Source organism: Colossoma macropomum, unplaced genomic scaffold (genome assembly GCF_904425465.1).
Source record: "Colossoma macropomum unplaced genomic scaffold, Colossoma_macropomum, whole genome shotgun sequence".
NCBI lineage: Eukaryota > Metazoa > Chordata > Actinopteri > Characiformes > Serrasalmidae > Colossoma > Colossoma macropomum.
In genome coordinates, this window is record NW_023494801.1 from 19,770,995 (window position 1) to 19,795,475 (window position 24,481).

At 40.6% G+C, this 24,481-nt stretch overlaps 1 protein-coding gene across 5 annotated transcripts; it reads right to left on the bottom strand.

The window, feature by feature from the left end:
• Positions 1-68: 68 nt before the first annotated feature.
• On the bottom strand, positions 69-20,713 carry arhgdia (Rho GDP dissociation inhibitor (GDI) alpha). 5 transcript variants are annotated; one of them, XM_036589371.1, is made up of 6 exons: positions 20,600-20,713; positions 6,783-6,978; positions 4,838-4,921; positions 3,448-3,524; positions 2,289-2,352; positions 69-2,126 (listed from the first exon to the last, which is right to left on the bottom strand). In XM_036589371.1, the coding sequence occupies exons 2-6, from the start codon at positions 6,967-6,969 to the stop codon at positions 1,927-1,929; spliced, it is 612 nt and encodes a 203-aa protein (XP_036445264.1). In that variant the 5' UTR covers positions 6,970-6,978; positions 20,600-20,713; the 3' UTR covers positions 69-1,926. The 5 variants fall into 5 exon arrangements, with proteins under 5 accessions (XP_036445264.1, XP_036445265.1, XP_036445269.1 ...); XM_036589372.1 differs by having other exon boundaries at positions 6,783-6,975; positions 20,600-20,708; XM_036589376.1 differs by lacking the exon at positions 20,600-20,713 and adding an exon at positions 20,196-20,213 and having other exon boundaries at positions 6,783-6,975.
• Between the last annotated feature and the right edge of the window lie 3,768 nt (positions 20,714-24,481).

Consider the following 24,481-nt stretch of genomic DNA (forward strand, 5'->3'; position numbering starts at 1 on the left):
CTGCAACAGCAAAATAAATTATAAAATGGTATGAATGTCCACACCGATAAATGGAAAAAAACAAAAAACACTTCAATCTGAACACTTTTTAATGTTGACACAGATGAACAGTAATCTCCAACTTCCACAGTGATAGCAGTACAGACAGAGACACCAAAACCAAATGAAGAGAAGAAGCAAGTGCAATAACAAATCTCCACCTGACATTACAGGCAACGTTGTCAAGAGGGGAAAAAAATCAAAAATAAAACTGAGTGTACATACTAGGACAGAGCAATGCGCCAGGCGCAACTCTTTCCTATTTTGTGTTCAAACCTCAAGGTGAAATCGCACCTGGACTGGAGCAGAGGACTAAGGAGAAAGATAGTCAAACTGAGTCCAGATTCAAAGAACACCCCTAAACCTTTATGTCCCTCTCAGCCAAACACACTTCGCTTAGAGTTCTGACTTCATGTTTGACGCCTCTTAGGTTTCACAGACCTTGGTAAGCAGCTTGTGATTATAAATAGTGGAGGCACAGTCAGTGATGTTTGTAATTCATCAGTGGAGTAGTTTAATACTTGAGGTCTGCAAGTGAAAACAGCCCTTTCCGCTTCAGGAAATCTCTTTAGCACTTGCTGACAGCGCTCGCAGACCACAAGGCAAAGGGCACATTCCACAAATTTAAGCACCTGCCTTCTTTGGAAATGGGAACATTTGGGAGAGAGAACATAGAAACTAGAAACACACAAGGGTATGGAGGGGGCCCAAAATGGCACAGTTGTACTTTCAGTTTCATGGTTCTTCTACTTCTACTGGCCTTCATGTTTGGTCCATCCTAAAAATCAAGCCAATTGGATGAGGCACCAGATGAAACGATCACTTCTGACAAGGAGCAGCAGTATGCAGAGCATCTTCAGCTCTGGCAGGCGGGGGGAAATAAATGATTTCAGATTTAAAAAGGTTACATTGACAGACATCAGATTTTAAAATGTTACTTCAAAAAGGCAAAAAGCTCCTCAACATCTTGCTACAGGAATCATTTGTAAGGCCACATGGCGAAATAAATGGTCACAAGAACACACACACTACCACAGAAGAGGCTGACCAGTGGAGCTCCTCTAATGGGCGGGAGGTCAAGACATCTACATCCTCTAAACATTACATACTTAAAACCACGTGCACACGAAGGCATTCTCTAGTCACCATTTAGCCACCCAAATACAGACCTGCCCTCCGCTGTCAGCTCTACATACTTCTACAGACGTCAGCTACACCCAGTCATGCTAACCACTGTACACAGATTATCTCAAAAGGCATAAAGACAAAGACGTTTTTCCTCTGGGCTGAGGAAAGCCGCAAGTTCTGAGGGAATGCCAGTGGCAAAACATTAGCAAGCGGCACCATCTCCCATTACTCTCATCAAGGCAGATCATGGTAATAATAATAAAAAAAAAAAAAAAAAAAAGGAATGTCAAAAACAAAAAGCACACAGGACAAATAAGGGTGGGGCAAACGAGCAGGAGGAGGAGCATAGGGGTGTGAAGATTACTACTAACAGCCATGTCAAAAGTATCCAAGTGTTTTCTTTATGAATATTTTTTTCCTCTCTCTTTTTTGTCTTTTTTGAACTTTTATATACAAACAAACCAAAAACACAAAATTTGGATTGTGCACGTTTTGTTTGTTTTTCACATATATATTTTCAAAGCCTCAATACTCATTGGGAGAGAAGGGAGGGTTGAAGGAGAAGGGAAGGAATGGCAGAGGATGACAAACAGTAGGAAGGTGGACGGAGTGAGAGAGAGAGCCTTTTCTGTATGTCGATTAACCAGTTATTCCATGATGATGATGGGACTTGAAGTAAATGGGCAGGAGGGCGTATTGGGGAGAAGAGAGGGAGGAGGGATGTAGGAGAGGAAAAACAGCTGGGGGTTTGGGAGTGGCTTAGTCTTTCCAGTCCTTCTTGATGTTGAGGTTCCACTCCCAGGACAGATGGTCGTGCTTGTCATCGTCGGTGAACTTGGACTTTATGTTGTAGGTGCCGCGGGCCAGCATGCCTTTGGGCGCCTCCTCCAGCGGGGTCAGGAACTCATACTCGGCAGGTCGAGGCCCGTAACTGCCCACCATGTAGTCGGACTTGTCAACTAATGGAGTGTAAAAATGCGTCAATGCGTCAGTCTTAAACATTAACATTTGCTAGACACTATTGGCCTTATTTGAAAAAGAGAAATATTTCATAATTACACATAAAAGCACTGAAGTGCTTAGAAAATCATTTAAAAGAGAAAAAACAAACCCAAACTTACGCTTCACCCCTTTCCTAAAGGTCTGCTGTACATACTTCAGTCCTGAAACAATCTCCTTGTTTACCTGTAAAGAGTTTTATAAAACAGCAAGTCAGCTTTAGAAAGACCCCAGACAAACAGCTGTGTTAGCTTTGCTGAATCCACTTTGCTCGACACTCAAGCCAGATCTCAGTTTTCTTGAACAGGGCCACTCATTGTTTCAGCAGCGTGGAATGTTAGACATGATGTAATACACAAACTGGGACAGATAACGTGCCATCAACAGCATGTGGGCAGAACTACTCAGTTTTAGAATCTGAGGCCTTGCACCTGACAACTGTTCTCTGCCATACCATCTGTTGACTCTAGAAACATTTAGAAGGCAATGAACTCGTAAGTCATTATATTATAATATATAATATTATATTATTGTAATATAATGCAGGGAGATTCACTCGACTTTGTTGCTCCGACGCAGGGGCATCCCAGCTTGTTCGAAGCTCCATATACTGAGGAGCACATTGCATGTTTTATTCAGATTGCTTCGTCCTAGCGAGAGTTATTATAGAATATTTGGGGCCTCTTTCGAGTGAATCTCCCTGTACCTTATCAATGTAAAGCATGTGTCACATCATGCTGTCACATCAACAGTGACATGCTACAAATAGGTAAAAGCAGAAGATGAAAAAGTAACATGCCAAAATATACACTATACTAAAGAATATGTATTCCTTTGACAATCGTCATGCATGAGTAACACCATGAAAGTTTTATTTCATTTTATCGAAATTATATTATGTCCCAACTTCACTACAACCACAAGAAAAAAAAATAGCTGTCAAACAGAGGGCATAAAACATGACGTGGACAGTGATCAAAACTGTTTAGCATCACAACCTCTGACATTCTTCTCAAACTCTGTGGTGTTAAGGAAAAGCGCCACTTTTCTACCCATGCCTGAACTTGCCTTCATGGTAGGTTACATTAATGAACCCAGACAGGCCAAACTGGCCTTTGAGAAACCAGGTTAGCAGGACTGAAAGTACTGAAAGTATCTGGATGAAGACTGTGTCTTCATGTTAACACCGCTGTCAAAAAACAAAAAACCCCACAAACAGGGAGAACACAGATCTCCCAGATGCTAGAAAAGCAGTTATGTGGAATGAAATGAGAGGCTCACCTTGAAGCTGATCTTTATCCTATATTCCACTCCTTCTTTCAATATAAATGACTGTTTCTTAAAGCTCTCCAGGTCTCCTGAGGGAACACAAGCCCAGACAAAACACATCACATTCACATTCCAAGGTTATTAATGACCTTTAATTCTGTCCCTACATTCAAGTATCTCAGAAGAGGGCTGATCCGGGAACTACGTCAATTTCCTAAAAAAGGAAACTCGGGAACAGAAATACAGTGACCCCTACACTACACAGGGGTGTGAAATGTAGACCCTGTTTCCTTCCTCTATGAATGGTAGTGATGTTCAGGTTAGTGTATGAGCAAGCAAAAACCAAACTGTTCTGGGCCTTTGTAAGTATAAAATTCCACCAAAAAACAAATAAAAAAAAAACAAAACACTGAAAACAATCTGTTTTCATATGGACTCTTTTATAATTCCACGAAAGCAGAGTGCACCTCTAGGCTCTATCCAGCAGATGGCTGCTTCGGGCACATCTCTGTTTCTCTATTCTTTTGACATTTCCTTCCCTACTCTAACCAAGCCCTCCTCCTTTTCCCCTTACCACTTCTACTCGGAAAAACACATCATAAAATGCAGCAGTGTGGCCATTTTTTTCAAAAGATGAAGCATTTACTAATTACTCAGAGCACTTTTTCAACTTGCAATTTAGATCTAGGCAGTATCTCAAACATGATTAAATTTGATTACTCCATTACAAACTAACGCTGATTAATAATGTACATACTTTATTATTTGAATCATGCAACGGATTGCATAATAAGGCATATTACAAATTCTCCAACTTCTCTCTTACAGTAAGAAAAAGCCCATTGAACACATCCATTCGTATGAACAAATGCATTTACACATACATGTTTGCCACAGAGGGAAAGCTGAACTATTCTGAAGGGGGATCAGACTCGTAGGGGGAGCGGCTGCAGTGTTCTCTCTGGCCGAGCGAGGGCAGGATTAAACATTTCACTGTGGGGTAGGGAGTGCCTGTGTAACTCCCATAAATAACACTCATTCCTCATCTCACTTTGGTAATTCAGGCCATTCCAGAAACGACAACAACTAATGCTATTCAGCATAATAGGCTTAGAGTGTCAACAACAAAGACAGCAGCGGGTGAGTCAATGTAGTCTGGAATACAAGCTTAGAATAATGCCTATTACACATGGGGCATTCTTTACAGCTTGGTGTGAGGTGTGGATTAATGAAAGGTAATCTAATAAAGGCACTTAATGGATAATGGTGATTCAAGTGGCGGGTGGAAGCCTTTGTAAGTGGCCAGAGTCTTGATCTAAATAGAATGCCTCTCGAATACGTTAGATATGTCTGTCTATCCACTTGAAGATAACAGCCTACTTCCCCTGAAGGGTTCACTTACCTTGCAGGTCAAGGGTCAGAGGAGCAGGGGCTGTATCGCACATCAAAGTTAGTCGTGTCACTTGGACATTGGGTGCGTTAGGATCTGAAAAGAAACAGCTGAAATTAAAATCTTAGATAGCGTTTCTGATGTAAAATATTTTCAAATATTAAGTTGAAAGAATAAAGAATGAAACATATTAGAAGCTTTTTTTGTTTTTGGAGACAAGTTAAAATAACTCTGAACAGCTTCAAACAGACACAACTGCTGCCACATAAGGACTGAAGATATTCTTGGAAGCTTTGTGAGTGGTTCAAGCAGGGGAGGCTACAACTCTAAGTCTCATATTTTGCAGTACTATTAGTATGCTGCAGCGTTATCAAAACTGCAGTTTTGTCCCTAAACCAAAGCAACCTAGCAAACAGAGTTTCATGTATATAGCATGTACACATCATACATCCATTTTAGTCTTTATTCTACTCCTATTATTATTATTATTATTATTATTATTATTAAGTAAGCCTCAAACTCAAAGTAAATCTCATTGTACTTGTATAATTAATATAAATGTATTCTAGTCTAAATATCTGGTCAGTGAAGGGACATTCTGGCACAAAAGTATCATTTAATATGTTATTTAACATGTACTATAAAATCCTGTAGTGCAGCACCGCATCAATCAGCATCATCAGTTTTGTTTTTTTTGTTTTTTTTGTCGTTTTTGTGTTTTTATCCATCAATATTCTCTTACTACAATACCCCGCATGCATTACGCAAATCTCTCACACATCCATTGGGAATGCCCCAAAAAACGTATCCTCATGTATCCACAGCAGAGCCCTGAAAGTTCTTTAAAAGCTCCTCCCACCAATAATAATTCTTCGTCTTTATACCTGGAAACTTGTGGCACCACTATAGAAGGCAAGTAGGCCTGTTTATAATGTGATGGTTTGGCCAGAGTGCCCCTTTATAAAAAACACAAAAGGACCTTGGAGATCAGAAATGTACTGAACTAGACTGCAGCTTTTCTGGAAAAGAATTCTTTTAGGACGCTGATAACAATAAGCCTGGGCTCTTGGGGATATGACCTCCTTTTTGACTGTTCCTCGCAGGGTGTGAGCTGATGACCTGCCATCCAAAAGGACAGAGGCTTAGAGACATAGAGCCCTGTCTGAAGACTGCTGCCTCAGAGTCTGCTGCTGCACCCGCAGAGCAGCGAATCAGGTCATGTAATCAGCGCAGCAGCCCAGCCCAGACCAACACACACATTCACACTTCCTCTCTCCAATAAATCACCAACCACAAGTGTGGCTGCATGACATCTATAAAATCATACTGTGAAAAGTATTATATTGCTCCAAATTTTAACATACCGCAAACCCTTTGGTTACTCTTAATGTGAAAAAGTCTGAACATTCACAGAAACAGGCACTAAGCACATGACAAGATGGTTTTATGTATTCAGGCCTATTCTGATCTCAGCATTGCAGAAGCTGATATTGTGGTAGACCAATGTAAAAATTGGCACTGGCCACTGAAGCTACCAAGCCAATGAAACCTGTAGCAAAACGTAAGAATTTCTGGACCAAATAATAGAAGCATGATTACCAAATATACATTGCATGCGTCAGTTCTAAAAACTTTTCAGGTGTTGCTTTGAAAAAGGAAACATTTGTTAACATTTAGGTGGAACCACCACAGTCACCACACTGCCACATTACCTACTATGGTGGTTACAGTTAACCTGAACACAAAATATGATTTGTCTTATTAGTTTCATGTCTGACCAGACAGATTTGTTACAAGTTAAAAAGAAAGCAAAAAAATTATTCAAGGCAACTAGTGGCCAAAATATGAAATGTTGCAGCAAGGGGCACTGGGCAATAGGAAATGTCTACCTGGACAGGCCTAACGATAAACAAGCAATACACTATGAGCATGTGTGCATTTGCTGACGGAAACACACCTACGGCCACGGCGGCTGAGCCCAACAAGGCCTCCTTGTACTTGCGCAGGCTTTCGTCGTCCTTGTCCAGCTCCTGGATTTCCTGGAGGGTTTTCTGTGCTGGCGGCTTGTAGTTCACAGCCTCGCCCTCCTCGTTCTCGGCAGCGATGGCTGCTAGCTGTTCTGGGGTGGGTTCGTGTTCTGCCATGATCTACTGCTGGACACAAACACAAAATGACAGCAATATTAGAAGGTATGCAGTAGATGTTTACTAAGGCTGCAATGATTAGTTGTCAAAAGGTATGTTGATTATCGCTGTGGTAGCCAACAGACTGCAATCCATTATAAGAAGTGTATAGGGCGATACGGCTTGTATGGCCTTACTTCACCATAAATTAACAAGTCGGCTGTCATACAGACTGAAGTTTGAATGTTGGGAAAGGGGAAAGGAACTGAAGAAGACAAGACCCAGAATATTCAAAGTGTGAAAGATTACCACTAAAAAAATATCAGGGTGCAACCATCGACGATGGACGAATATTTAAAATGAAAAGCACTGATATTATCACTTGTGACGAAAATTAGAGACTTGTGGTTAAAGCAGCCTCCGTTTTATACCCGGAGAGTGCACTTTGACCCCGGCAAATAATCAGGTCGTATCAACCAGCAGCATGCAGCCAGCTGTCTGAGCCTGAGCATGTGACAGACTGAGGCAGGACACAAAAGCTTGGCAGCAGCCGTCCAGGTAGCAGCAAGATATCAGCACCGTTGTTCTAAATGGGAGAGGAAACGGGAGGAGAGGCCTGATCTTTAAGGCCTTGGAAGGGGGCATTTTACTGAAGATCATTCTGAGAAGCAACACCAGCCCACCCCTCACTGCTGCCCACACTGCTGGAGTGTCCATTCTTGCCTGTGAGCCCAGAATGGAACGGAACAAAGAAAGAGCAAGAGGTTTTATGCAGCCAGCTACTTTCAGGTTTACTGCATTAGTGGTCAGAGTCAATTACTGTTGAGGATCAGTGATACTACACAGTGCAAAGTCTGCATATGCATCAGACACGTGTGTGGAACGCATTCCGCTCAGGGTAGGAGTTTATCATATGCTACCAGGACAAGATGCTTTTGAGAACATCACGTGCATCATGAGCACTTCCACAACACTGAACACCTGCTTTTTAAATTAAAAAAGAAAACTTAGACCAATCAAAAGCCTTTAAAGAACACCATGTTAAGTGCATGTTAATAAGAAGTTAACAGAATGTGTGTTAAGTCTATCACATTTAACTGTTTACATTTAACATACTGTACTGTTCTTGCATTTTATCTGTTCCAACATGCTAGCAAACGTTAGGAAAAATAAATATCACGATACATAAAGCATATCGTGGATAATGGAATAAAACAAATCAAATTAAAGATGCACAATAAAATCATAAACATATCGATATCAGCAAATATGCTTACAAAAAAAATGGCGTCAGACAGATGTATAGATTTGATGGATATTTGATGAAGTATTTATTGTACTATTGTTGTATTATTAGATAAGCAGAACGTTCAGGCAACGCTTGGCTATGCACTGTATGAATTTTACTGGATTTATAACCCTCTACAAAAGTGGACGTTTTTATTCTCTGCAATGCTAATCCAGGTAGATGTAGTCAGTTTCTACATTTTATAAATCTTTATGTATCACCCTTGGCAGACATGTATATGGAAGATATCAGAATTATCCCACAATGCCCAGATCAGTGCATCCACGGATGTTATACTGTTGCCACCCTTATCTCAGAGGTGAAATGTCAAGTTGCACAGACTCTTCAGTATGCCATGGGGTTTTTCACCTCCACCCCAACAACAGAAGGAATATAAATAAATAACAGAAAGAAAAAAAATGTGAAAACCATATTACTGCAATACTTTGCTGCAATGCAGTGGCTTCAGATTCTTCACTGCTTCCCCAATGAGGTGGAGAGGAGTAGAGTGGAGTGAGTGAGTGCCGGCGTTCCACACTCTCCGGCGCATTTAGAAGCAGGTTTGCTGCTGAATCTCTTTATGCTCTGCCACTGTATCACCATTCTGTCTCAGCTGCAGCTTCCTGTTCTGTCATGCTGTGGTCACAATGCTGCAACTGCTTTTGCTCACAGAGGCGCTTCTGCGTGTTGCAGGCGTGCTTTCTTTGCCTTACATGGTATCTGTTTTAATCAAGCAAACGCACACTCAAAACAAAACTAAATCACTTTCAAGTAGGAGTTTTGTTCACAGGATGCGCGGGGCACCACTGAGGTGAATTTCGGAAGAAAGCAGCTTACTGTTAACCTTTTACAATACTTGTGACAGGACTAAAGAAAGGAACTACAAAAAATGTTTTTTTCTGAAAGCTTTTAAAATATCAAATATGATGTGAAATCAATAACTTTGTTGTTATTATTATTACCATTACTACTATCACTAGTAGCAGTAGAATCATTAAGTAGCCAACAGGCAGAAAGAAGAACTGAAGGGGAAGTTTTGTCTATGTGAGCAAATCTACTTTACTGCACTAAGACGTAATGCTAACTGAATTACAGTCAGTGCCAGAGGACGTTCAAGAGGCACTGCTATGGTGACTGGCTGGTATTCAAGTCTTCAAACGAAGAATCCAATGAGCAAAACACCTCATAAATCTACATGCTTCAAAAAAGGTCTCTCAGCTGGTCCAGCACAAGTCACAAACAGATGTGGTGACTACTAAGCATGAACATGTGTAAAGAAAAGGGTGCACCACCAAATGAACTCAAGCTGTGGCGTTAAAAAAAACCCTGAATACTCAGGTAACCAACGCAGATATGTGCATAACTACGGCAGGCTGTAACCAGAGCTGATACTTCAGCCAAATCTTGGCCCATCATCTCAGCTTCTCCAAAACATTGAGGAGAGGGTGGGGGTGCTGGAGCAGAGCCAGGCAGGAACTACGAGCACATTGCACCATTTTTCCGTCCAGGGCCTTCGCATTCCCATAAAAGCAGAAAACCCTGTTCTGCCAACAGCGAGTTTTGGCAGGTCAGCACCTCAGGGTGCGTTTTCTGAGCTGAGGGGTCTAGGGGGACATGGAGATGCAACAGAGGAAGAAGGCCAGGGAGAAAGGCGAAAACACAATAAGACAGAAAGACACTGCTTTCATAACAACCTGACGTATTCCTGGTATGCGAAAACACCTCTGGCTAATAAAGCCTGATTGTGACCATACAGAATCCTGAAAATGCTACATACTAAATGCTCAATGTTCCTGCTTGTAACCACGTCTCTTGAGACTGACCCACAGCAGAGCGTAAAACAGCTGGCAGCCTGGCACTGCTAAGGGATTGGGAGGGAGCAGAGAGAGAGGAGAGGAAACATGCCCAGAATAAAAAAGAACCTGCTGGGAGCTCTAATAAAAGACCTCCTGAACAACACAGCTGAATAAGTTGTTCCTCAAACCGCAAGCAAAATGAGGGCAAGACTACTTGCACATTCTAAACTCAGCGCTGGCAGGTCGATGTATTGATCTGACTAACTCACTTTTGAGTAACTGAAGCCTGGAAGAGATATTTAAGCTGAAGATGCAGGTCCTTCTGTACTGTGGCTCATATGCCTGGCTGAGAACAGACGCAGTTCGGTCACACTATTCATTCACAAAGCCTTCAGAGACCCTCACTAAGCCACCAGTCAAACTATAAACATAAGATTCAAAGTTTGGCAGCTGCCTCAGCTTGGCCAACACAAACAAGGCCATTTCACATCTGCCCTGCTATTAAACCGAGCGTGACATTGAACAAATGCTTGCGTCGCTTTTGGTTTAAGCCCTGTTAAAACGCATAGAAACAGAGGGCATGCAAGTGGAGCGTCAATCAAGAAACATTATCAGGAAATATGAGTGGGACGGCTGGTGACACTGATGACTATTGTATTATGATGAAAATTCATCTTTCAATAAAAAGAACCAATCACATAGTAGTTGCTTAAGAAATGTACGTTACTTGTTGGTTTTCTATTTGTTACTGTCGAATTTAACCTATAACATAAAATATCCTTTTAAGAGTTTAAGCTAGGCTTTCAGTTTCGGTTTTATTTTTCTCTCTGTTCCCAATTCAAGCAGACAGGAGCAGATCTTGTATAACTAGAAATAACTGCCTGAAGGTAGTGCCAAAATTGCTGACAAGAGAACAGACTTACCTAAAAAAAACTTTGGTCTGGGCTGTTTCACTCCAGCCAGCCTGAGAGAGCTGTCACATACAGTTTGCCCTCTTGATTGAGGAGCAAACATGAACTTCACATTAGACCCCTCAACACCTCCGCTTACCTGTGGTAAACCCTAACTTGTCAATGGAAGATCATCATTAACGGACAAAAAGTCAGCAATAAAGGTTGCAAAACATGACATTAAGCATGTTTCTAAGCAACAATTACCCCAAAAAGATTACTGAATGCAGGATTACTGTTAATGAGGCTTGTAAGGGTGAAAGTAATGGGACATACTGCAAGAGGACACACCGCAACACAAGACAACTCCTCTGACGAGCCTAATCAGTATCCTCAAGAGATGCAATTATCCTTGCCAAGTACTGTGGGGATTCGTCTCCCCATATCTGAATGCAGGGTATCAGTTTTGTGCCAACGCCTCCGTCACTCTGGCTTGCTCGTCACACCTGATACTCTGGGAGAACAATGCTGCGTGTATGTAAGTTGAATAGAACAAAACAGAAGTGGCTGCAAATTATATGCCAGGCAGTATACAGCCCCCTGAAGACGTTACATAAAAAGCACAGCTACAAGATCGATGTCAGGGATGAGCCAGCGGTCCTTTTTTATTTACTTTTCTTTTTTAATTTTATCAAATCATTACATGTTAATTGTCTTTCAAGCATTCTGTCATGCGGCACAGCTGGGCAAAAACAGAAAAATCCAGTTCAAGCCAAATTAATACAAGTATAAACTGAATCCAAGCCAAGCCAAGCCAAGTCAAGTTAATCTAGTATAGTACCAGGTATCAGTATACTCTGCTCCAGTCCCAAAATGTGTAACTGAACGTTTGGGAGACCTTGATGGTGGGTGTGTGTGTGTGGGTATATATTTCGACTATTTCTCAATAGCTACTTGTCAAAAACACAAAACTAGTTAACCACACTTAAATTACCATCGCAAATAGCCAATTTGCCAAAAGTGGAATTTGGGCTACAGCATTTCAGTTCTGCCTGCTTTATTGCTGTTTGACATAACTCTAAAGCCCACCATTACCCAACATGCTAGCAGTGCATTTGCACCTTCCTACGTGCTCTTGTTCTTCAACTGCACTAGGAAATGACTGCAGCTACAACACTGGGTAGAATTGTTAAAAACAAATAAAATCAGACTATAAACTAGAATGTACTGTTTTTCAGCTAACAAACAAACCACTGCTTCAAACACTGCTGCGTGAAGCTACAGTATTCAGATGAAATCTAGTTTGATTCACCCAAAATTTAGCCGGTTTAAAGGACAAGTGATTTTTTTTTTCCTGCTCTACCAACTCACTTATCCCCAAGAAGACTGTATAACAGAACCACAGGGTCAGTAGTTTTATGACTTTGTTATTAATTAAGTAGCAGTTTCAAATTCATAGAGAAAGGGGATGTGAGAATGGCTTGCTTGATTACAGCTACACAGTTCCTCTTTCTTACAAATTCATTTCATTTCTCCACATCAGGGCTTCATACAAGTTCAGGGACCTCTGAGAAATCTACATTTTACAGCCTAAACTAGTCACAAACAGAACTTTCTCAGCCCTCCCCGTCAAAATATTTGATGTTTGCGAATAAAAAGAGAAATTCAGAGTACAGTCCGCGGCTTTGACCTTTCATCTGACTCCCCAGCTCCCCACTGAGTTTCACCTTTTGAATTAGGGCAGTGCAAGCACAGTTCAAAAGAGCACCATGGGACAAAGGAAGGTACAACGAGAAGGAAGACAGCAGAGGACAGTCCGGGCCCATACACAAGCTTGTGCTGGCTGAACAACTGCACAGCAGTCAGTTTCACTATGCAAGCCAACTAACAATTAGCCTAGTTTTTTGTCACAGGAGCACGTGGGACCATAGCAGTCAAGCATAATGAAGCCACTCAGGTTAATGAGCCATTACATAACCGCCAGTCCATTCTCAGTGTGAAATGAGGTAGGCTGACCTTAATTACTAGACTAACAATCTCCAGGATTGTACTTAAACACACCACAGGCTTGATATACTGAGGCAAATAACGTTAGTGAACTGGCCTAATACAATTCCTGTTCAAGCAGGAGGGATTTAATGAACTGGCTATAGGTTTTGGCAAAAAGAAAATCAGTAAAAACAAGATAACATTTTGCACTGTATGGGTGACTTATAGTGAGAACATATTACAAATAGCACAGCCTGGTGAATTTCTATGGAAAGTTATAACTGACTTCACTCATAACCTTGACCCCCTGGTTGAAGGTCAACCACCACCTGTGCAGCTTCTATAAACAGTGTGTACTTCTTCAGTCTGTTTTTGCTCAAAAGCTTGTCCCATCCTTTCCTTGGCACTGCTATTCTTGCCTCTTCCTCCTGCCTCTGTAGCACTTCCTCCATTTATGGTTTTCCATTTGTCTTTCTGGAGCGCTCCTTGGCCTTTAAGAAACATGAGCTTGTTCTGCTCGTCTTCCATCTTGGCCTTTTTTCTCAGTTATAAGTCAACTTAACACAACAATTGTTAAGGACCACTTTACAGAGATCTCTGCAGAGAGGATGAGTGGATGTTACGAGTCCTGATAATGTGGTACAATTGTTTTTATACTTCATATTTCATCAGCTGGGAACACTTATGATTTATAGTGAACCCAGCTTAAAGCAAGTGATTTCAATCCAATATACTTTGTCAAAAAACTGTAAAAAGTGAAAAGCTCCTCACGGCCCACTAGCTGTTTGTTCCGTGTGCATAATCAAATTTCTGCAGTTAACTGATTATTCTAACAGTCAAGTAAGCAGCATATTCTGATTTCTTAGATCGAAGTAAGGTCTAGAAACCCGATAAAGAACCTGAGAGCTGGATTTTAGCTCAGTAATCAGATTTCTCAGTGCATGTATACTCTTACTCTGATTTCTTTCAGATTTCTCCGTCTGTGCATTTGCGAAAACTGACCGCACAACCAGAAATAAGCAAGCACCTTTTAACACAGCACCTGCTAGACGGCAACAAAACACGTCTGGAGCGACGCTTAAACCAAATACATGCTTGCAAAATAAAGGATTTAAATATTCTTCATCTTCTAGATGATGCATGTTCATATTTTCCAGTGAAGTAGCTCAATGTAAAAGAAAGACACAATTTTGAGTTTTACAGTAAGTTTACATGATGTCTTTTCTGTGAGTTAATTGGCCGGTTGTAAAGCAAAAATCCGATTACTGACTCACGTAAACCTGAAATTCTCCCATTATCTGATTACCCGGGGCACGCAAACGCATGAATCGCATTACTTACAAACTCTGATTTTCTGCACGGATTATTAAATGCATGTAAACACACTCAGTGAGGCATTTCAATGGTGGAGAGAAAAGGTGGTGAGAGTTGAAGTCGCCTTCCTATTTGCCAGCTTCTTGTTCCAATTTTCCTATTCCACCTTAAATAATGCAGCAGTTACATTCTGGCGCATATTTTCATGTTTCACCTTAAATTAGCCACCATTTAAGGTGCAACAAGAAGTTGGTGAATAAGAAGCTGACTTTAGCTTTATCAAGAGTTAAAAGGCAGCAAAAAAGGGATGAGGGTGTTGCTCTGTTTCTGCTTGACAGGTAACAGTAACTTATTGGTTTTGTGAAACAGCAAAAATAGGTTAGTACTGGTTTTCCGGTTTGCTAATATTTGTTATAACATCCTAACTGGTTAGCTTTACAGCGTCAATTGTAGCAACAGTTTTTTTTTTGTTTTTTTTTTTAAACTGTCTACAACCTAGCTAGCATTACATTACTTGCTGTGTTGTTGTTTACTTTGTCATACAGTATTTGTCCACACAACATTTGCAAAGGATTTTATGGGCACAAAAATCTAAAACATTTTTGCTAGGCCAGCTTTGTTTGCCTGGGAAATACGTGCTCATGAATTTAAGGAGGGTAGCTTCTGAAGGAGCATTAAAGGGAAAGATGTATTTGTTTTGCTGTTGAGTTCAACTATGAACATTAGTTTTCCAGAATCGCTAACTGCACCAGGATTTGTGGATTTGGAGACTCCTGTGGTTGAAATGTGTAACGCATGGAAGAATATTTTAATATCAGTTGTGCTTCAGACCCCCCACAAACAGATGAATCTGACTTTTGAGTGTGCCTTGAAAGAAGAGAACTCAGTGAAAACTTGGCGAAAGACGTCTTCTGAGGATGTCAGTGAACTGTCTATTACTGTCATATCTTCATCAGTATAATGCTGATTTTTCATCCGAGACCTAAACTTCAAGTTGGACCTTTGTTTTCAGCCGGTGAGTGTCATGTTAATATGTAAAGATGCATGACGTGGTCCAAAAAACTCCCACCAAATCCGTCCTAGTAACTAACTTTTAAATGATTATTTTAGGCTTTACAGGGTGCCTCGCAGTGGGGCATGCACACCATATTTTAGTTACAAAGTTACCCAGTAATATGCTGCTTTAAAGAAAGGAACCAACGCAAATGAGCAAAAGCAGACCAGGGACTCAATTATAAAATATCAAATCTGTGCATGCAAATCTTAAAACTGGCGAATATGAACGCGATTTATAAAACTGACGTACAAACTTTTATACACTTTACTCTCCTTTTGAGTTTTAGCTTAAAACATTCATATGCAACCCGTTAAGGGATGGGCTGAGCTGTAAAACTCCATGTGTGCTCATTTCTCTGACTGTGACTATAATAATAATCAGTCCCACTTTTGTTGCATGCATGTATTTAATCATACACAAAAATTCTGAGAAGCTTTGTTAAGAACAAATTTGGTATGGAATTCAAGTGTGTTTCATAAATAAGGTCTCAGACGTCTCCAAAACAGGTCCGGTAATTCTGTACTCATTACAGCCCTGAGTGCCAAGACTGATTTATTAAATATTTATGCCTTAATTACAGTTTGCAAAGATCTGGTAGTAGTTAATTCTTGTCCACAAATAGGACTTTTAATTGTTTTATCTGAATGTCCATGGAAACTATTTATTGCTTTTATTATCCATGATTTTTATCACTATTAGTACACACAGCCTCTTCAAGATTTTGGCATTACGATTCATTCATATTCAGAATATGAATGTCTACATCACATCCATTTGTAAACAGATGCAAATATTTTTACAAACTCCATTGCATACAGCCTTGCATGTAGCATCAGAATTTTCATCTAAAAACCTAAAAAGTAACTGAAATCATGCGCAGAACCACATAATCACCTTCCCACTTTTGCCACAACCATGAATGAAGTTTATTTTCTCATTTCCTCTCTACACTTCCGCTCAGGACTGACAGAGGCAGCTGTATCTGCATTAGCGCTGCAATTTATATTTGATTAGTCAGTTCTGTGAAACATGTTTGTTGTTCAGCACACAAACATTAGAATCCATCAGCACAACAACAACTAGCAGTGCTGAAAAACACAGCATCACTTAAAGCAAGAGGGCCAGACAGACGAGGCAAAGAAAGGTGAGCAATTCCCTCTCTGGAAAGTCATGAGCAAATAAAAAAAAATGTATTAAAAGCAACCCGTGACTAATTCAGAGAGCGCAGTTGCAGGAGGCCCAGAGTGAATGGAGACTAGCCTCTCTGTGCAAGCCAAGTGGCCACAGCTTTCTTAGCTTTCTCAGCTTAAAGGGGGCAAAAGCAGCAGGGTGGCCGTCTTTCCCTGGCAACAGCCAGGCACCACAGACTTGCCGTAAGCCTTTATGGTCAGTTCCCAGTCAATAATGCTTACCACATCAAAACTGAGTCAGTGGCACCGTCAGCAGTACCCAGTATTATCAATACTGATAAACGCTCATTTCCAGCCTGAAGACAGCTGTAGGGATTGGAACTTAAGTGAGGGAGGAAGGCCGGAGGATATGCTGAAAGTGGCCCTCCCCAGGGTGGGGGGTTGTCCTTTGTTCAGGCTGAGGCCCAGCACTCCTGGGACAAGCTTAGGCCATCTGAATCGCTTCCAATACGCAGTACTTGTATACAGACTTTAAAAGAGCCAGCTCTCAAATTAAAAAAAAAAAAAAGCTGGAGGTGGTTCATGACTGACAGCCTCCTTAAGGCAAAGCAAAAGGGCGTGTGAGAGAAAGAGCAGAAACAGATAACACTGGCTATTTAGAAGTTACTCCCAGTTCTGGCTCTCATCAGAAACATGCAACAAGAGGTACAGTGGACAGCAGGTCTAAATACCATTCCATCTGTACTAAGGAGAGCAAATAAAGCAGTGCTGTAAAACGTGTTTTACCAGTAAACGGAAATGCATTTGAGGTGATGCAGCTTTGCATTCATTCTGCTTCCTGTTTCTTCAGCTTCCTTTGCCAGACCTCTTCCTCTTAAAGTACGTTTACAGAAAGAGGTGGAGAGGCAATCAGAGCCCACGCTTGCACTCCAGTGGCAAGTGGGGAGAAGATTCATCGATAAGTAACCTTTAAAAATCTCACCAAGAAGAATAAATACTATACATAAATAATATTCTTGCAACAGCAACTCTCCATTAAGTCTGAATTAAACCTCACTACCTTACTTAACATATTATGTAACAAATAAATTCCACATCCATTCATTCAAGTTACTTAATGTTAAATAGCATAAGGAAATGGCTTCAACATTAAGAAAAGTGTTCCACTGGTGCAGTACACAAGGCTTAAGGATGCATTTCTGAAAAAAGAACTGACTGTATAATCTGCTTGATGAAGCAAGAGCTAACTACCAATGAAGCGTAGAGAAATGTCATTGCCTCAACAGTGTAGCAGGGAAAAAAGGCTACCCACATAGTCTTTCAGTAACAGCCACCATCTAAATACTGATGCTACTTCACACTGAGAGGATTCAGAAAGGACTTTCATTCATTTGCATCAGGCCCTGTCAAAATGAAGACATGTAGGCAGACAGGGCTGAAGACATTTAATTAAAGCTGATGTGTGAATGAAACTGGACATCTGCAAGAAGGACATGTGGTTAGTATGCTTTAGTATTTCTCTCTTAGTGCCATTGAGATTAATGATTTAAAGAACCATGAACAGTTGTTTTATGATACACAGCAGATCTACCAAGGAAGCCAGTCTCTATGCCAACAATGAGAACGTAAAGATTAAGTCCATAAAGTCTTAGGATTCTTAAGTGAGAAAATAATGAATGCATTCATAAATGGAAACTGTCACCAGCTAAATGATGCAGTAAATACTGAAACGAGGTCATGGGGCCTATTTGGGGCACACAGGCTTTCATTTCAGAAATTGTTCAGAATTTAGTTCATCAAAACAGAGAACGCGGAGAGGAAAGAATCGGTTACTCTATAGTCCTGGTGTTTTTATTGTATATAAACCTGTAATGTTGGTAATGCAACAATCACGCCTTCACTGACGTTTCAGTACAGAGCTGCACAAAGTTGTTTAGAATGCAGTCAAAAATTCAATGTTTTTAAAATCCCACCTTTTTGCAGTCTCTCATTACACTGATCTAAAGTTTCTAAGGAAAAGGAAGAAATCAAGCAGGCAAATGAACGACTGAATGTGTATTTCAGGGTGAAAGATTAAAAAAAATGACTCCAGCATATAAATGTGTTGGACAACAACTACTTTTCAATCCAAGCTCTCCCTCTGCCTCTCACATGCCCAATGAGATGGACTGAATGCTCTATAATGGTATATCAGAGTTATTTCACTCAATGGTCAGTTTATGTGGCGGTTTTGGATAATAATGCAATCATAATGCAAATGTAAAAATATTCAGAATAATCTTTTATCACTGTAAAACTCAAACTTTCTCCTCTTAACGTGCACAAAAAGACGTTTAAAAGTATCAGTATCGGTGTCGGAAGGATATTATTCGGTACTGGATCGAAAACAATCACAGTGATATCGCCCACTGCTACTTTCCAACACAAAATAAGTTCCAGCAAAGAGAAAGAGCGGCAGCAGCCACCGCCCAGCTCTCTCCCGAGAGAAGGAACTAGAAACTCTACCGCAGCACAGGAAGGAAGAGCAGCTCAGCTCGAGTCGCCTACAGAGCAGACAGAGCTGTGTAGGCCGTCTCCTTCACACTGTTCAGGTTGTTCATCTCCGAGCAAATATTAAAGTAATCCAGCGCTTCTTGCGACACTGGCTGTCCTAAACCACTTTGCAACGCCAAACGCCTACCAGTCTCCGCCTCTCGAGTCCTAAAGAGCACTTAGCGTCAGTTCCAGGCAGGTTTATCGCGGAAATCACGGCCACTCAGTGCCAGGGTTATTTAACTAGGACATAAATCGTAAAAATGTAAGAAAACAGTGGTTAATGTTACAGGGTTAAGCCCATAGACCCCCGTCATCTTAACTCAAAGACAACCGATTACATAAAAGCTGCACGTTTTCTAACGTAGCTAACTCCAAAAATGTGATATGTTTTGGTACACAGCCATGAAACCTATGATTATATTAAAAGAAATAAAACTGTGCATTTGTTTATGGCAACCACGTTTGAACTCACTGTACTTTCGACAGTAACGTTACAGGAAGTTAAAGAACATTGACGCTAACTTGCTAAAGCTAAGCTAAATCAAAAAACCGCCCAGATCAGATACAGCGGGAAGTTGAAAAAAGAAGGTAGCCGCAGTCCCACGCTAAATCACGATTAATGGGCCGATACTGTGATTAGTTATTCACACTCGCCTTTCTTCTCAAGTTAGAGACTGACAGAGGAAATTTCGCCTGGTCATTTCCTCACAGCAGGTCCGAGAGCTCAGTGTGCAGCCCTCAGACATTAGCCGGTTAGCTAGCTAGTTAGCCACCTAACGTTACATGGATAGTTAACGTGATCGTGAGCTTAGACAGATACTGTGGGACCGAGAGGTTTTACTGCACTAGTGACTGATTTTTGCAAGTTCTGTTTTGCGGATGTCTAGGATTCCCTGTGGGGTCATCATTTCAACTTTCCCACACTCAACGTCTAACAAAAAAACCCTCTCAGAGGACTGGAACCATCTTAAAAATGTAAGAAGACCGAATAAGACAGTTTCTTTAAAAATCAGGAAAAGCGGAGGCCTCAGGCCAAACCCCAGAATCTGCAAAGAACCTCCAACCCGTAACTGTTACCAACTATCAGACAGACAATACCTGATCATTATTCAGCCCCTGCTGTGAGCAGCATGTGATACGTTAGATCGCTGACACAATAACGTTAAGTTACCCCGCACTGTGAACAGAAAAGGCGATATTTTTACGCGTCGAGTAAAAAAACCCGGCAGGTTAGCGCTACTAAGTTACCGTGGATTTAGTCGTGCCAGCCAACAGAAAATATCTCAGCAGCAACTTCAGGTTTTGAAGTTCTCGGACTCGCTAACGTTAGCTCGACAGCTCCTGCCACAGAGCCACCGAGCTGCAAACGAAGCTGAAGTTGACTTCCTGTTCAAATCTTTCCGTTCCACCTTAAACGGTGCAGCAGTTACATTCTGGTACCTCAGGCGGCAGAATGTAACTGCTTCACATTTAAGGTGGAACGGTGAAATGTGACCGAGGAAGCTGGCGAGTAAGAAGCCGACTTCAGCTTCGTGAGCTGCAAACCGGCAAAATAACTGACATACAAAGTAAACCACTTTCGGGCGTTTTGCTCCTGAAGGAAGATTATTATAACGAGGCCGTGTCGGTCAGTGTGTTTTAAGAGCTCTTACCGAAGAAGTGCGGGCGCTGCTCGTCGTACGTTAGAGTGAGCTTCTGACTTTCCAATGGCGCGAGGAGGGAGCGGCGAGTCCAGAGCGCGACACGCTTCCGGGAACACCGAAGCGCGAGGCCAAGACCGCGAGAGCGCGCACGGCCTTGCGTTGAGCGTCTCTTTGCGCATGCGCACAAAAAGCACACGCGCGGAATGATTCATTTACCGAGCCGATTCTTTCGAATCAGCAACGATTAGGTTTTCTGTGGTTACGGGTGATGTGGGGATTAGGATACTCGAAAGTTCATTAATATTCATAAATCTCAACACAGAACGCGGCATCTGATTGGTCGAGCCAGTAAGACCATGAACTGGAAGAGTCTTCTTGCCAGCTGCTTAGTCATAAAGGAGTGGAAATGTGTTTTTAATTTTCTTCTTTTTTGAACCGTTTACACTGAAGAACTGATCACCAAACCAGACACAGACCGTTTAAAGTTATTATTATCAGCTAGTATTATAAAATTTCTGCTTAAGTAAATAATTAAAATGCAAACAAAGTCTTTCTGTGTGGTTCAATGTGAAATGCTCCGTAAAAGTCACATCACAGAATCACAGAAAGTTGCAGAAATGTTGATGCCTGATACAATGCTGATGCTGACCGATGCCCGATACAATGTTTTCTGATAGTTTTGAGATAAGGCTTTGGCTAAAAATGTTTATTTTTTATTTTTTTTATTTTTGCCCCTGGTTCATATTACTAACATTGTGACGAAATCCGAGTAAGTTTCTCTAACATGAACCATTTCATATCAAACCACTATATATGACTTTGTTTACATCTCAGCAATTGATTTTTTTTTTTAAATCAGTGGAATTCCCCTTTAACTCAAGGACTGTCACATATTGCCAGATATCATTGTTGTATACACATGCGCAGTTTATGTTGGGGACACAGGAAACATGTCTACCAATTTTTAAAGGGAGGTCTGTTTTAAATGTTGTATGTTACAGCTCACTGCAAAAATAAATAAATAAATAAATAAATAAATAAATAAATAAATAAAAATAAAATAAAATAAAATAAAATAAAATAAAATAAAATAAAATAAAATAAATAATAATTCCTATTTCCTAATTGTCCAGAAGACAGTGCAGAAAAGCATTTTTGGTCATTACACTGTGATCACCATGTGATGCTCTGGCAGCTACACAGTGCCCTGACAACAAATAAGAACTGACACTAGAAATATCAGCTAAATGCAGTGCCTTTAGATAATTGTCTTTTATTTCCTGACTGGGGTGAGTGCAGTGGGAAGTGCTACGTAATACCAAGACATTAGGGCAAATGTGACTATTCAGCGTAATATGAGCTACATTCTTCTTTTATGACTCAAACATTGCAGTAACAAGGCATACAACAGTATAGACAACATAGAAGACATGCAGGATGGTTTGTAGGCTAGCTCAGCTCTGGAAGTATTGTAGCGGGTTCAAGAAATGTTTTTGTATGTTAGTTTTAGATTATGTGTTCTCTAGCATTTATTATACTTGGTTCGTTTTGCTGTGGACGTTTATTTTAGAGGGCTAGGAACTACCCCAAGGGCTGCATTCAGAAACTTTTGCTACTTCTCCTGTCCTCCCTCTCCCTTTCTACTGCTCCTCACCTACCCCAGAAGAACACAGAGGAATTGAGGAGGAGCAGGAAGAATGGAGAGAACAGCTGGAATATACCACGAATTGTGCAAAACCTGTCTCTTTTAAGAGCAGTAAATGCAACAGCATTTAGGTCCAATGGACATACTTCATGTTGTCCTTTAAATGCATAGAATTATTAATTACATATTTACATACCATGCAGTCCATAAATAAAGCTCCTGTTTTATTCCATTTCATCTCCATGAACTTCTATTTGATGAGGCTTCTCAATTTCTGACTGTTAACTGTGGCTTCTTTTAGCACTATTGGACTGCAGAGAGATGTTGCCTATGTGCTTTCAGTTGCACACTGGCAGCCCTTATGTTACCTCTTGTCTGACATTTTTACCTGACATTCTGTGCTCAAGAGCTTGTTAGACATAGCAACAGTCACATGAAAAGCCATTTGAGCATGTTTTTTTAGCTAATCACAGCATATGTACATTTAGCACCATTTTTAATATCAAATACACATTGGGTGTTTATTTATTCATGTCTTTTTTCTGGCCCATGCTTTTCAAAGCACCTTTACAAACAAAGATATGCCCATGCTTGCATATTAAACAGGGTTGCCGCTTTAACACCTGCTTTGTTTGGTGCGAACGTATCAAACTTTTTCTTTAGTTCAATTTTGACAGGTGTGAACACTCCACCCATACTTGGATGCAAACTGAAGAAATGAACTGTCCAGCAAAAAATTGCACATCTCGATTCGCTTCCAAATGAACCCTGGTTCAGTTCACTGCTGGTGGGAGCGCATTTTTGTGATGGCAAGTCAGCGCTGTACTTTCCATGTATTCTGCCTGTTTTAACATCTGACACTTCACAGATGCTCATGGTTCTTACAGCATGAGATGCGGCTGACAATGGCAGACGTGTAATAAATAAATAATAGCGAAGCCTTTGAATTTGGCTCATAGATTGTGCATCATATTGCATCATTGACCTGATTGGCCACATTCAAATCAACAAATCAATCGTAAAGAAGCAAAAATCAAGTATGGTTATCATTATTGCTTTGATCGTGACATTCAGCATCTCTATTTTCATGCAAAGTTAAAGTTTTAGTCCGAATGGTGGCAAACGTGAGAGTAATAGGGCACTTGTATCCCTGCAAAATTTCTGACCAATGAACACGCACTCGTGTATAATTGGTCCAGTGTAGCTGTTGCGGTTTAAAACTGAGCAAACCAAATGGATAAGATAGAATAACACCAAAACCTAAACTCTGTTTCAGACTTTATCAAACTAAGTAGGTGTAAAAATAGCCTTTGTATCATTTTCAAGGTTAGATGGATCAGAGAGGATCGTGGTGTCATTTATAGCCCCCAAAATGTTTGTTCATCATGAATTTTTAAAATAGCAATAGCCAGGAAATTTATCAAAAAACTGGACATTTGGTCCAGTTGGCACACAGAACATCTTTTTCTTCATAGTGTATTTGGCACAGATCTTTTACATGTAAATACTATCTGTCTACCAAGACAGATCACAGACCAAACAAAAGTATTAAAGTCAAGCAGTGCTATCTTCTCTCTTTTAGAGAGAAGCTGCAGGTCCTAAATATGTTATTCAAATGCGCAGATTACAGATTGGTAGTTTCAGTTTGTGCAATTAGAAAGAGTGAGTGCGTATACATGCACTCAATAATACGATCATAATCTGATTTCTGCAGTTATCCGATTATTCAAATGGTCATGTAAACACCATACGTTTAGAAATCTAGAAATCCAATTAAGAAATCTGATAAAGCAAGCTGGATTTTAGCTCAGTAATCAGATTTCTCAGTGCATGTAAACTCGTATTCTGATTTCTGTCGGATTTCTCAGTCTGCACATGCGCGATAACAGACGGTGGATGTCTAAATGATGTATGTTCATATTTTCAGGTCATGTGGCGCCATGATTTAAAAAAAAACACGCCCCATGAAGTTTGAGTTTTACGGTACGTTTACGTCACGTCTTCTTCTGTAAGTTTATTGGCTGGTTGCAAAGCAGAAATCTGATTACTGTTTGACTCATGTAGACCTGGAGTTTCTCATTATCTGATTACCCAGGAGCATGTAAACACACTTGATCGGATTACTGACAAAATCTGATTTTCTGCAGTTATCGGATTATTGGGTGCATATAAATGCACTTAGTGATTTTGTTTTGTAGTTTGTACATGTGTAATAGCCTAGGTCAGGGATCAACAACCCAAATGTT